This window comes from Neltuma alba, unplaced genomic scaffold (assembly GCF_004799145.2).
Source record: "Neltuma alba isolate B1F8T4 unplaced genomic scaffold, ASM479914v2 tig00012074_pilon, whole genome shotgun sequence".
Lineage (NCBI taxonomy): Eukaryota > Viridiplantae > Streptophyta > Magnoliopsida > Fabales > Fabaceae > Neltuma > Neltuma alba.
Window position 1 is genome coordinate 22,328 of NW_021636635.1, and position 12,228 is coordinate 34,555.

A 12,228-nucleotide genomic window follows, 5' to 3' on the forward strand; every position below is an offset into this window, starting at 1 on the left:
TTCTAAAAAGACTATATATATATACTCCTCCGATCCTTAATATAGAATCCAATTCTAGAGTTGGTTTTGGTCCTAAATATAAGACCCATTTATCATATTTATTAATTTTCTCTAAATTACCCCTATAGATATATTCTCAACCATAATCAAGTAGAAGAGGGAGATTAGGTATTAAGAAAGATGATTATAGTGTTTTAGTAAAAATGTGTCACTTTTCTTATAATTAACTAACTTATCTAACTTCCTTAATCTAATCAAATTAGTTAAATGGGTCTTATATTAAGGACCGGAGGAGTATAATATTTAAGTCAAATTATTTATATTTATTATGTCAAATTTTCTAACTATACATAGCCACGTGATTTTTTTAAAAAATATGAGTTTATAATCAAATGATGTTAAATGCTAATATTTCAACAATATAATAACACATGGCTGTGTGTGACCGAAGAACTTAATGAATATAAGAGAGTAGACCTAAATAGTGTCACGTTCTATATATATGTATAGCTGTTTGGTAATGGCATGAGACCCAGCCTATGAGAGGAGCGAAGCATGGTTTCAATCTAAGGCGAGGGCATTTTAATTTGCAGAATGATGAAGCTAGCACATCAATGACTTTTTTAAATTGTATGTGTGTGACTCTCTTTTGTCCACTTGATTTTGTGGTCATGTGTGACACCTTACTTAGCCGCTGTCCATTCCTCCATCTTATCACCTTTTATTTTTCTCATAGGTTCCATTTTTCAGTGCTTAAATTATTCTTTTTTTTTTTTTAGACCAGCAGTGCTTAAATTATTCTCCCTTTCAATTACGCAACGGAGTCATTGCTTTTATCTTCTTTTATGTCACCAATTAAGAGATGATGCAGCGTATTCAATTATTTATGACCTCATTTCCCACTTTTCTTCTTTCTTTATTCTTCAAACTTTTAGACACATTATTTCATATCCGATATTATTAGCTAGATTAAATTTGAATATTGTCAAGCCTCGATCAGAATAGTTTTTATGAAATTAAGATGAACCTTTTTCTTTTATATGAATCAGAATTTCTTTCTTTCTTGTTTTGCTGAAAATGGGACAAAGTCTCCGATTCTGCATTTACTTAATTTTGCAAGCATTGTAGAATATTGAAAAATTTCCCTTGAGACTAATTTGAATCACAAATTCAGCATAAAAAACCCTATCAATTGAAATTCCTTTGATCAATATCCTTTTTAAATTCCCTTTTTTTTTATCAATTGAAATTCCTAAGTGGAGGCACACAAAATCAAATTTGTTTTCTTTTTTGAGATGATCGGCACCAGAAGGGGCGCGTGTCCAATAAAGAGCGGGCAATGTACCAAGCAAATTTATAAATACACGATTGAATATGGTATACTTTTTCAATAACATCACAGTTAATTTTTTTGGCCCCCATAATATAACGTTAATTCAGTCCCAAATAAACAAAGGGGAGGATAAATAGTAACTGCAGGGAGTTAGTTGGGATTAAATTTTGGTAATAACTATAAGATTTTAATTTATTTTGTCTTTATTTTTTTTAAATATCCTTAGTGATTGTAAGAAATTTTTACTAAGAGATAATTTTAATCATTCAATAATATATATGATTAAAAAAGACAATTTATGCAGAATAACATCAATTTAACTAATTTCTTCACACTCTTATTTTAGTTTATTTTCTTGGTCGCTGATATCATGGAAGGGAGTAAGGGACACAGATTCTGGGCTTCTGACTGTGCTGCTCAGCAGGAAAAATGGGATGGGGTCCACCAGATTTTAGTGGGGACCGGTTAGCGTCTGGACTTTGGAATCAAAAATAGGAACGCGTACTCACTTACTGCCTTTGCTTGAGAATTTTGGGAGGCTTCTCATGACCTTCTTTTTGTAAGAAATTATAGAGTAACAATTTATTGTTCAGAGTATTTATTAGAATTTTTTATTTTCTTAAAAAATATACTTCTTGTTGAGATCAATTCTTAAATTCACTAATTAATATTAAATGAGAATATTTGAAAAATATATATTGTACCTGTTTGTGGATTAACAGGGGTTGGATAAGTGACCTGAAAATCTTAATAAGTTTGATTGTGCTTCACTCATTCGGGCTATTTGAAACTGAAAACCAAACAAGAGTCAAATCATATTGTCTTGACTCGAACATATGTCCTTTTTTTAAAAACTTTTTGTGAGATTATTTTTCTTGAGATTATTCGTTTATTATCTTATTCATACCATCTTTAGGACATTTCTCATCATTTCATTTTTTAAATCTCTTCACAATTTTAAAATTATTCTTGAATTATATTTTATGTAAAAATAATTGATGATTGTTGAGTATATATATTTTTACAAATAATTATATTCGATTCTATTATTATTTTCATAAACAACTGATTTTAAATGACCATAGTTATATTTTTTTAAAAAAATAAATTTTCAAATTCTTGGAAATATTTTTTAAATTTATGTTAAGGTAAGGCCAAACTCTTTTTTTGCCAACAATTTAAGGCCAAACTCAATCCAAACAATTGAGCATTAGGCTAGTCTTAATTGCACGTTGGACAGGATACCAAACAAAAGTGAAGTCGGGTTCATGTGTATCCCTAAATTAACTAATCTGGTGTTTCTTTTAAAGATGTCATCTCATGAATTTAAAATTAAAATTTGTTAACAACAAATAACAATTAAAGATCATATTTCAGCTTAACTATCAAGTTCTCCGTTAATAGTCAATGGGCATTATGCCATGCATGTTATCTTCATCTCATTACTAGATGCTTCAATAGAGATTAGAAAATAATTATTAAAATCGCACGTAAATAAATGAACCAGAAAGCACATATTAGTCATTGAAAGGTAATTTTGAAAAGTTTAAAAATATCGACTAATTCTTCTAACTAAATTTTTCAGTCCTTAATTTGTGGAAAGTCGCTACTCCCTTCAGTTTACCGTATAGTTATTACTAATAAATGTGCTTGCATTAATTATTTGTCATATTTTTTCATAATAAAATTTAAATAACAGGGTAATAAATACTACAAGAACTAGTTTGATTTTTATTGGTTCTAAATATAAAATTCTAATATATTTTATCTTTCATATTTATCTATTTTTTCTAAGATAGTTCTTATAATAGTTGCACATGTTAAATATTTTACCAAATGATACTTAATTAGTAAAAATATTTTAAAAAACATAACACCTACTTTAGCCAACTAATTTTTATATCATAGACTGGACCTGGTATTATAGATATAAAGGCATCTGCATTTACATCATTTTATATTTTTGAAAAAAATGGAAGAAAACAGGAACGGGCAGGAGGAGCGGGGGGGTCCAGACAACAATGAAATCCCTTTGAACAGTGAGGTCGTCCAATCCCAAGTCGACAACGTAAGATGAATCCACTGTGGTTTTTCAGAACCTTTTCCCGTTCTCTCACCTCCTTTCTTCCTATACCTTTTTTTGTTTTTTCATCCCAATCTCCTGTTTTTCCCAACCCCATAAAAAAAAGTCAGTAGTTTATTCCTGTTTGCCGATCGACGACTCCGCTTGACTCGCATCACCCGTAAACCTGGATTCTCACAGTCGCCTCGTAGTCTTGGCACGGAACACAGCATATATAGAAGAATCCCCGACTCCTCAATATAAGGCCAAGCCACTTGGAGAACCGAACAAGAACCAGAAGAGATAGACAGAGAGAGAGAATATGGGTCGGGGGAGAGTGGAGCTGAAGAGGATAGAGAACAAGATCAACAGGCAGGTGACTTTCAGCAAGAGAAGGTCCGGCCTCGTCAAGAAAGCCAGAGAGATCTCTGTGCTTTGCGATGCCGAGGTTGCTCTCATCATCTTCTCCACCAAAGGCAAGCTCTCCCACTACTCCAGCGACCCCTGGTATTCCTATCTCCCCCTCCATTATTCTCTCTTCCCACTAATGTATCTTTCTCTCTCTCTTTCTTTGCGTAGATATATTTGCCTTACCCGCTCACTATTCTGTTTTGCCCTTTCTCTACTGCTGGATTCATCCGTGACTAGCTAATTACCCTTCCACAAGATTGGCTCATTCATCAACATGCACTGCTCTCACAGATTGCACTATTTTATTTCGCCCTCACACTTGCATTATTTAATTCAATATTTAACTAATTGATATATACTTGATGCACAACCTACTACGACCTTGTCGTCGTTCCTTGGAAAGAGAAGGGTTGGTGTGTGTTTTTTCTTTTGTGGGGCGGCGGGTGGGGTTATTATCTCAAGAGGGTGTACGGAGTAATTTGCCTTGTTTATATAGAAATAGTGTTTCTCACTCGCCCCCATGTTAACATGTATACGTGACTTTGTCTTCTCGTCTCATCGTGGACAGACACCAATCTCAGGAAAGAGCAGAACTGTGACTAACACATAAAAGCTTATTTGTGAAATTTCAGTTTCCTTTATCAGAAAACCACTGCATGAGGGTATTGTCAAACACCTATTCCTTAGAATAGTTACTAATCTGCATTAGATTTTTCTGCGGACCATAGCGGCACTCTATTATTGAATTATCTATAAAGAATCCAACTGTTTTGCTGTTGAAGATCCCCTATTCTCTCTCTCCATAAAAATCCAACTGTCTGCGACACTATCTTAATTGCTTCTTTTTCATGAAAATATTGAACTTGTTAGACATTTCCGCGCGCCCTTCAAAAACCACTCAGTCGGACTAAATCAACCATTGGCAAATCTTAAAATATTAAATCCATAATCAATACCTTAATTCTCAATAACCAAATAAAAAACATGTTTTTAAATATGAATGAAATACCAAATTATGAATAAATATAGTGTAGTAGTTGTTTCATTTTCTTTGCATAAATTTGGAAATGATATCGATAAATCCTTATATATGCGGCGTACATGTTGTCTGATATCTATTTACTACATCAAGAAATGGAAGTGTAATACAAACAACTGTATGATTATGGATTTTTTTTTTTTGGTTTTTTTGTTTAGATGCAGTCTTGCAGATGTGGGTATTTAAATTGAATTCTTGAGAATCTCTTACCAGGTTACCCACAAAGAATACTTGATAACATGATAAAGGAGGAGCATATGAAAATTTACTCGACATATTTTGGTCTTGGATTAATATTTTTCTCAAATTAATTAAAGAAGCAGATAGAAAGTGAAAAGCAAATAGTAGCTAGTTTGACTTCATCTACTGCTCATAGGTAAATAAAATGAGAAATGACAGTGAAATGCTTTCGTGCATATAGGGGCACAAGGTGTTATAGTAGGACAAATACTCCATGATATGCTATTTCTATTTTCAAATGTAGTTTCGTCGAACGTAGATTTTTCATGTATGATGGATGCTGTGTGGATATAACTTGGTTCACTGCTTGGTTTACGTTGTGAACAGTATGGAAAGAATTTTGGAACGGTACGAGAGGCATTCCTACTCAGAGAGGCAGCTTGCTGCAAGTGATCTGGAATCCAATGTACGACACTATTTCTTCTATGCGTGTCTCAAGTTTTAAATTAAAAGTCCCAAAGTACATGATCCTTTAAAATTTTACTAATAATTTTGTTCATATAAATCAATCATGCATGTCTCAAGTCTTTTGCGGGGATCGAGGGGGATTCACTGTCATGTTTTCACAGTTTGAAAGTTACTAGTACATAACCTAAATTTAAACACAGTTTACTTTGACCTGTTGAGGCCAATTTTATGTGAACCCATTAGGATTAGAATACGAAGCTTACTATTTCTTCTAAGTTGATTTTACATTCCGTCAGATTAATCAAAAGACCTAGAGTGTTTTATATATATATATATATATATATATATATCCTTCATAATTACACCCTGTATTACTTTCCGCTTCAAATGGAAAAACCAACTAGGTGTATTTTCTTATTATCTTAGGACAACTGGACTTTACAACATGCGAAGTTGAAGGCGAGGATAGAGGTCCTACAAAGAAATCAAAGGTATATATATATGCTTATGAGAACTGCTTCTGCTTGGGTTTATTATATACTACTTCTAGTCTTTAATATAAGACATCGTTTAACTTTTATTTTGGTTCTAAATATAAGACCTCAATTCTCTTTATATCTCATATTTATTCATTTTTTCTCAAGGTAGTCCTTGTGATAATAATAGTTCTAGCCAATATACTTGATTAGTAAGGATATTTTAGGAAAAATAACACCTATTTATTACAAATAATTAACTTAACTGGCTTTCTTAATCTACTCAAATTAGTCAACTAGCTTTTATATTAAAAACAAGAGGTAGTGTGTGATTAGTGCGGATTCTGAAGGGTTTTTGAATGACTGAAACGGACACAGGCATTTCATGGGAGAAGATATGGAGGGCCTAAGTCTGAAAGAGCTTCAGAATTTGGAGCATCAGCTGGAGTCAGCTCTGAAACACATACGATCACGAATGGTAATGAAATTAAAATCATGGCACATTGCTATAACTCGATAAATCAACAGAATGTCAAAGTGATTATATATTCACGCAAGTGCTTCACTTGCAGAACCGGCTCATGAACGAATCTATTTCAGAGCTTCAGAAAAGGGTCAGCCTTTCTCACCTTCATGCGCTTCCTTTCCTATAAATATCCCAAACATGTAATGTTTTATGAATCTGTTACTTGTTGCATTATAGGATAAGGCACTGCAGGAACAAAACAACGTGCTGGCCAAGAAGGTAAAAATTTTGTTTCGTTTGTCAGTTACAGCTACATATAAATGGTTTCTGAATATAATCGGGTGAGTGAATATATATATATATATATATATATATATATAGATAAAGGAAAGAGAGAAGGCAGTGGAGCAGCAGCAGAAACAAGGGCCGGATGATTCCTCTGTTCTGTTAACACAACACCCATTGCTGCCTTTGAATATCATCGGGTAAGTAAAACGCCCCAAATCTTGTCTCTGGCGCTACAATAATGGGTAACTTTATATCTATAGTGCAAACCCTAGTTTTATTACGACGAGTCCAGAAGATAGTTATATTATGCCGTCTTCTAACAAAATTCATCTTAGCCTCGGTTTTTTAAAGCTATTATTTAATTTGTTTGGTCAAATAGATTCTCTTTAGTTACTTGTGCATCATGTAAATAATAAATAAGAATTATTTCAATGAGAAATATAGAGACATAATTCTAGGTTTCCATTATTATTATTATTATTATTATTTGTTTTAATAAGAGAGGTTAGCATGAATTATATTCTCACTTATATATAGGTTATTCTGATACTTTTATAACACGGAATTAATCAATTATAATTACGTTTATGGACCAAACTACATATGCATATGCATACCTACTGCTGATTGCTAGACATGATTATTCGAGCTATCTATCATACATTTATCTTGGTCTCCAAAGTATATTTGAAGAAAGAACAAAGTGCATGGATGATTCTAATTGAAGATGATATAAACATATATGTGTGTGTGTGTGTGATGAATTGCAGGGGATCAAGAAGTGAGGGTGTAGATTATGGAGGAAGTCTGAATCAGCCTCGACCAAATAACGCGCTGCTTCCTTGGATGCTCCGCCCCCTCAATGAATAGAACCCAGCACTCTCACACGTCCCTCTATTGCAGCTTTCATTGATCACACTCTTTCTCCTGTTAATTTCAATCATGGCTTCCCCCCAAGCCTTCTCCCATTATGATTATGATTATGATTATTGTTATTATGCATAAAGGTCATTTCCCTCCCCCTCCTCCTCCCCCACTTTTTCTGTATAACTCCACCACATGGGATTTAACCTTTATGCATTATATCTCAGACTCATTTTAGCAACTGTGACCGTCTATTGTGTAAGTTAAAGTTTGTGTGCGTGGGTATGAAGTGCTTGTATTATTTGTTAGAACAAGAGTATACAATAAAACAGGCAGTCGCTGGAGTTAGATGCATGATATAGTCTCAGATCGAGTGATTAAAAAATTAATCACAGCATATATAAGTTTGTGGTGAGTCCGTCCAAAATATAGCTTCAAACTGTTTTGATGTAAGTGACAAATCTTAGCGCACGATTAATGCAAAATTCTATTAATGATAAAGAATCATACTACAATCTATGATCAGTCCCTTGCGTGGTAATTACACAAGCATTTGCTTTCATTCTATATTCTTAATGTGCAAGAATAGAAAATTTCTCAGCTTCCAATTCAAAAACTAGTAAAATTAAATTTAAGTCTTTCAAACTAAATTCAAACCAGCAGGAAATCAGGCTTCCCCAATTTCCATCCCTCGCTTTCATCTGCTCACTTGTCGTTTTGACCCACTCTGACTCTCCCTCGGGCTTAGCTCTCTCTCTTTCTGTTTGGGTTTCGGGTGTTTGGGTCTAATAGACCAAGAGCTGCTCATCCCTCACAACCTTGCTGACTGGGCTTTCAAACTAGAAGTTGACAACCAACGAGACTTGAGTTTAGTAGAAAGGGTTAGTTTCTCACAACGTGACAAATGAAAATTCGAATAACTGTTGGGAGAGGTGTCCTCATTTAGTGTCTGACAATACCTCAAATAAGATTGCCTCTAATAGGAAGATACCTATACTTTAGCCCAAAAAAAAAAAACACTAGAAGGTGACATCGGACAAGTTTGTTTTATTTTTGCTTTAAAAAACACTAATAAATAAATAAATAAATATAAACCCAAAATAAAATAACATTATGAAATGACAACGTGTATATATATATAGAAATAACTCTATTTTTTATTTATTCATTAGCACGTGTCATTTTTGAAAATATAATGCCTATCAGAAGAATGAAAAGTAGATGGGATAGGTCAATTATTAAAAAGATCAACTTATTTAAAATAATTTTAAATTGAGAAAAACTTAATTTAATGATAATTAAAATACATGAAAGTATTGATTATATTATACTGCCTCCACTTCTAAATATCAGAATTAGATAAAAAGTTTATTTTGATTTTAAATATGATACCTAAATCTATGGGAGAATTGCAATTAGGTCCCAGTCAAGGGAATTAAATGCAAAAAGGTCCCTTAAAATCATGAAATTATTCTGAAGTCCCAAGGGAGTAATAAATTTTATTTGTTTAATTACCAAATTACCCTTCTTTTTTTTTTTTTTACTTTGTATTGACAACTCAAAAAGCAGTGGTTGACAACTCAGGGTGCAAGAATTGACAACTATCGCGGCTAGTTTGACAACATATTTTCTCAGCATATCACACCATAAGTTGTCAAATCAGCTGCGATAGTTGTCAATCCTTGCACCCTGAGTTGTTAACCACTGCTCTTTCAGTTGTCAATGCAAACTTAAAAAAAAAGGGTAATTTGGTAAGTAAACAAATAAAATTTAATGCAAAAAAATTTTGAGAATTTAAAATAATTTCATGATTTCAAAGGATCTTTTTGTATTTAATTCCCTTGAGTGGGACCTAATTGCCATTTTCCCTAAATCTATTAAAGACAATAGTCTATATATTAGAGGATCCACTGGTGAAAGTCAGAGAGAGGGTGGGGGAGCATTCATGGCTCGGCATAAACAGACAGACAATAGAATGATAGATCAATTTGAAGAAACATAATACTTTTGATCCTAAATACAAGAGTTAGTTTGATATTTAATTTGATCTTAAATATAATATTCTAATTCATTTTATCTCTCATATTTATCTATTTTTTAAAGTAATTCTTATAGTAATTGCACATATTCAAGATTTTATCACATGATAGTTCTAACTAATACACATGATTAACAAGGGTATTTTAAGAAAGATAACACTTATTTATTATAAATAATTAACTTAGTAAACTTTCTCAATTTACTTAAATTAGTAAACTGATATACTACCTCCAGTCCTAATTATAAGATCCAATTGACTAATTTGGGGAGATTAAGAAACTTAGTTAAGTTGGTTATTTGTAAGGAATATGTGTTGTTTTTCCTAAAATATCCTTACTAATCAAGTTTGTTATCTAGAACTACCATTGTTAGAAGGATTATTTTGGAAAATATATAAATATGAGAAACAAAGTGCATTAGGGTCTTATATTTAGAATTAAAATAAAAATTAAATAATATCTTGTATTAAGTATGAGTATTAAGGATTGGAGGTAGTATGGAAAATTGCGGAAACAATTCAAGCTGACATCAAACGTGTGTTCCACGCTCCCCTTTTTACTCGGGGCACATCCTTCCCACTATTGCCATTGTTTTTCTCATAACAGTCAACAATTAATTAATTAATTAACATCATGCGGCACATTAAAGTTGGAGCCTTCCCGTCCGTGCCGACACGTACGTATGGGATCCGTTTGACTTTCACATCCCATCCACCCCCTCTTCTACTTTAATTTTCCTCTCTTCTTAGACTAACTTTTCATTATCATTTATCACCATTATTTATTTATTTATTGTTCTTCAACATTTTAAATTAAACAACATTGTTTAATGATTCTACCTACTTTTTATATACTATTCAGCAACACAAGCATCCTCCGTTGTTGCTAATCATATCATTTCTGCCACCGAATTACTTTTTAGAGCAAGTTTATATCCTTCAGGTTTTTATTTATATTATTTAAAACCACAGCTTTAAGTTAATTCAATTACGGTTTTTCATCTTTCTTTCAAAATAACATATTGGAAAGAACACGACCGATGACTTTACTCTCACCCCTCCGGGACAGTCCTTTCAATATAATCAATCAGAGTGAAAAATCCTCATGTACCCTGGCCATGAAGGTCCATCCATCCTCATGATTCCTCCAATCTAAAGATGAATTTCCGCAGAGAATCCTGCAGGCGTGTGGAACCATTAAAGAGAATTTCTGCTGTGTTTGTCGTCTATCATCCAAATTCTTCGTGGCTGGCACGTCCTCTGACAGCCCCACAACGAAGAAATACTATAATCCAAACAAGCCAACTATTAATTGGTGTGTTGAAACATGTTCATTCATGGTTTCAAAGTCAAGGATTCCGTACATATAACGTCCTCCATCCTCCCTCTTCTTCCTTCTGCTTGTTCTTCTGCATATATATGTCAGTTAACACGGCTCAAGAGCTCTGCAAGTGAGGAATAATATTCACTCAAGAGAATGGGCAGAAGGCGATTCAGGCTGAAGCTCAGCTGTGTGAGCGTTGCGCGGGTGTTGTCCGCGTCATCGTTTGGATCCAAATCCTCCTCCGCTTCTATCAAATATGGGGACACGAGCGAATTCCCAAACGTTAGCCAGCAGGAAGATAGCTGTTGCGATATCGATGAGAATGGGAATAAGATAATGGTGGTTCTGAATTCCGGCTTTGAAGCTAAATGTGCTCTGGATTGGGCTCTCTCTCACGCCGTGCAGTCTCAGGACACGGTTCTTCTTCTTCACGTAGTCAACCCCTCCTCACAAGGTCAACTATAACTCATTCCACATGTCTCTCTTCTACTCCAAACATGGATCAAGCAGTACTGATAACACGTGTTGTGATTGCAGGTACAGAGTGTGAGGAGAGGCTTAGTCTGAAGACCTGCCAACTCGTGGTTGATATGAAAAATATGTGCCGGATGAAGAGGCCAGGGGTAAGTTTGAAAGAGGACTTAGGATATTTTGGTTAATTAGGTTCGAGTTAGTGAGATGATATATAGTGAGATGAGGATATATAGTGAGGTTGGTGTTGCAGGTGCAAGTGAGAGTGGTGAAGGCGGAAGGAGAGGAAGAGGGGAGAGCAATAGTGGAGGAGGCAAAGCGACAGAGAGTGGCGCTGTTGGTGATAGGGCAGAGGAAGAGATCCCCATGGAGGGGCTTGTGGCGGAGGCTGTGGGCCTGCAACAGGGCGGCTGCGCCCATTTCAGTGGCTGATTATTGCATTCAGAATGCTTCCTGCATGACCATCGCTGTTAAGAAGAAGAACAATAAGCTTGGAGGCTATTTGATCACTACTAAACGTCATAAAAATTTTTGGCTTTTGGCTTAAAACTACTACTTCAAATTAAGTTTCACGTTCCAGTTTCTGTATCTGCAACAAACAGCAGCGACCTCTCATATTGTTGTAGTATTATTAGCAGGGAATTCATCAGACCGCATGTAATAATTACACGCAACTGTTTATTGATGATCATAAATTCTAACATGATCTGCACGCAAAAGCCGACCTGAGACTAATCGATCACTCTTCATACGATACCTCTTATCTCTTCACTTTAACCACTGTCCATCTGGGCAGGATGCTGATTTA

At 34.2% G+C, this 12,228-nt stretch overlaps 2 protein-coding genes across 2 annotated transcripts; both read left to right on the forward strand.

Annotated features, from left to right (window-relative positions):
• Nucleotides 1–3,520: 3,520 nt before the first annotated feature.
• LOC114721879 (truncated transcription factor CAULIFLOWER A) lies at nucleotides 3,521–7,715 on the forward strand. The gene is made up of 8 exons (XM_028907773.1): nucleotides 3,521–3,902; nucleotides 5,413–5,491; nucleotides 5,920–5,984; nucleotides 6,348–6,447; nucleotides 6,542–6,583; nucleotides 6,673–6,714; nucleotides 6,817–6,920; nucleotides 7,494–7,715. Exons 1-8 carry the CDS (start codon nucleotides 3,718–3,720, stop codon nucleotides 7,591–7,593), a joined length of 717 nt encoding a protein of 238 aa, XP_028763606.1. The 5' UTR covers nucleotides 3,521–3,717; the 3' UTR covers nucleotides 7,594–7,715.
• A 3,387-nt stretch (nucleotides 7,716–11,102) lies between these two features.
• Nucleotides 11,103–12,195, forward strand: LOC114721913 (uncharacterized). Its single transcript, XM_028907807.1, has 3 exons — nucleotides 11,103–11,403; nucleotides 11,487–11,572; nucleotides 11,674–12,195. The coding sequence occupies exons 1-3, from the start codon at nucleotides 11,103–11,105 to the stop codon at nucleotides 11,965–11,967; spliced, it is 681 nt and encodes a 226-aa protein (XP_028763640.1). The 3' UTR covers nucleotides 11,968–12,195.
• Nucleotides 12,196–12,228: the final 33 nt, after the last annotated feature.

Excerpts from the sequence above, each read along its gene's own strand:
- LOC114721879 (XM_028907773.1), top strand. The coding sequence starts at position 3,718 with ATGGGTCGGGGGAGAGTGGAGCTGAAGAGGATAGAGAACAAGATCAAC. Across the intron at positions 5,985-6,347 it reads GTCCTACAAAGAAATCAAAG|GCATTTCATGGGAGAAGATA; the intron begins GTATATATATAT and ends AAACGGACACAG. Across the intron at positions 6,715-6,816 it reads ACAACGTGCTGGCCAAGAAG|ATAAAGGAAAGAGAGAAGGC; the intron begins GTAAAAATTTTG and ends ATATATATATAG.
- LOC114721913 (XM_028907807.1), top strand. The coding sequence starts at position 11,103 with ATGGGCAGAAGGCGATTCAGGCTGAAGCTCAGCTGTGTGAGCGTTGCG. Across the intron at positions 11,404-11,486 it reads AGTCAACCCCTCCTCACAAG|GTACAGAGTGTGAGGAGAGG; the intron begins GTCAACTATAAC and ends TTGTGATTGCAG. Across the intron at positions 11,573-11,673 it reads GCCGGATGAAGAGGCCAGGG|GTGCAAGTGAGAGTGGTGAA; the intron begins GTAAGTTTGAAA and ends TTGGTGTTGCAG.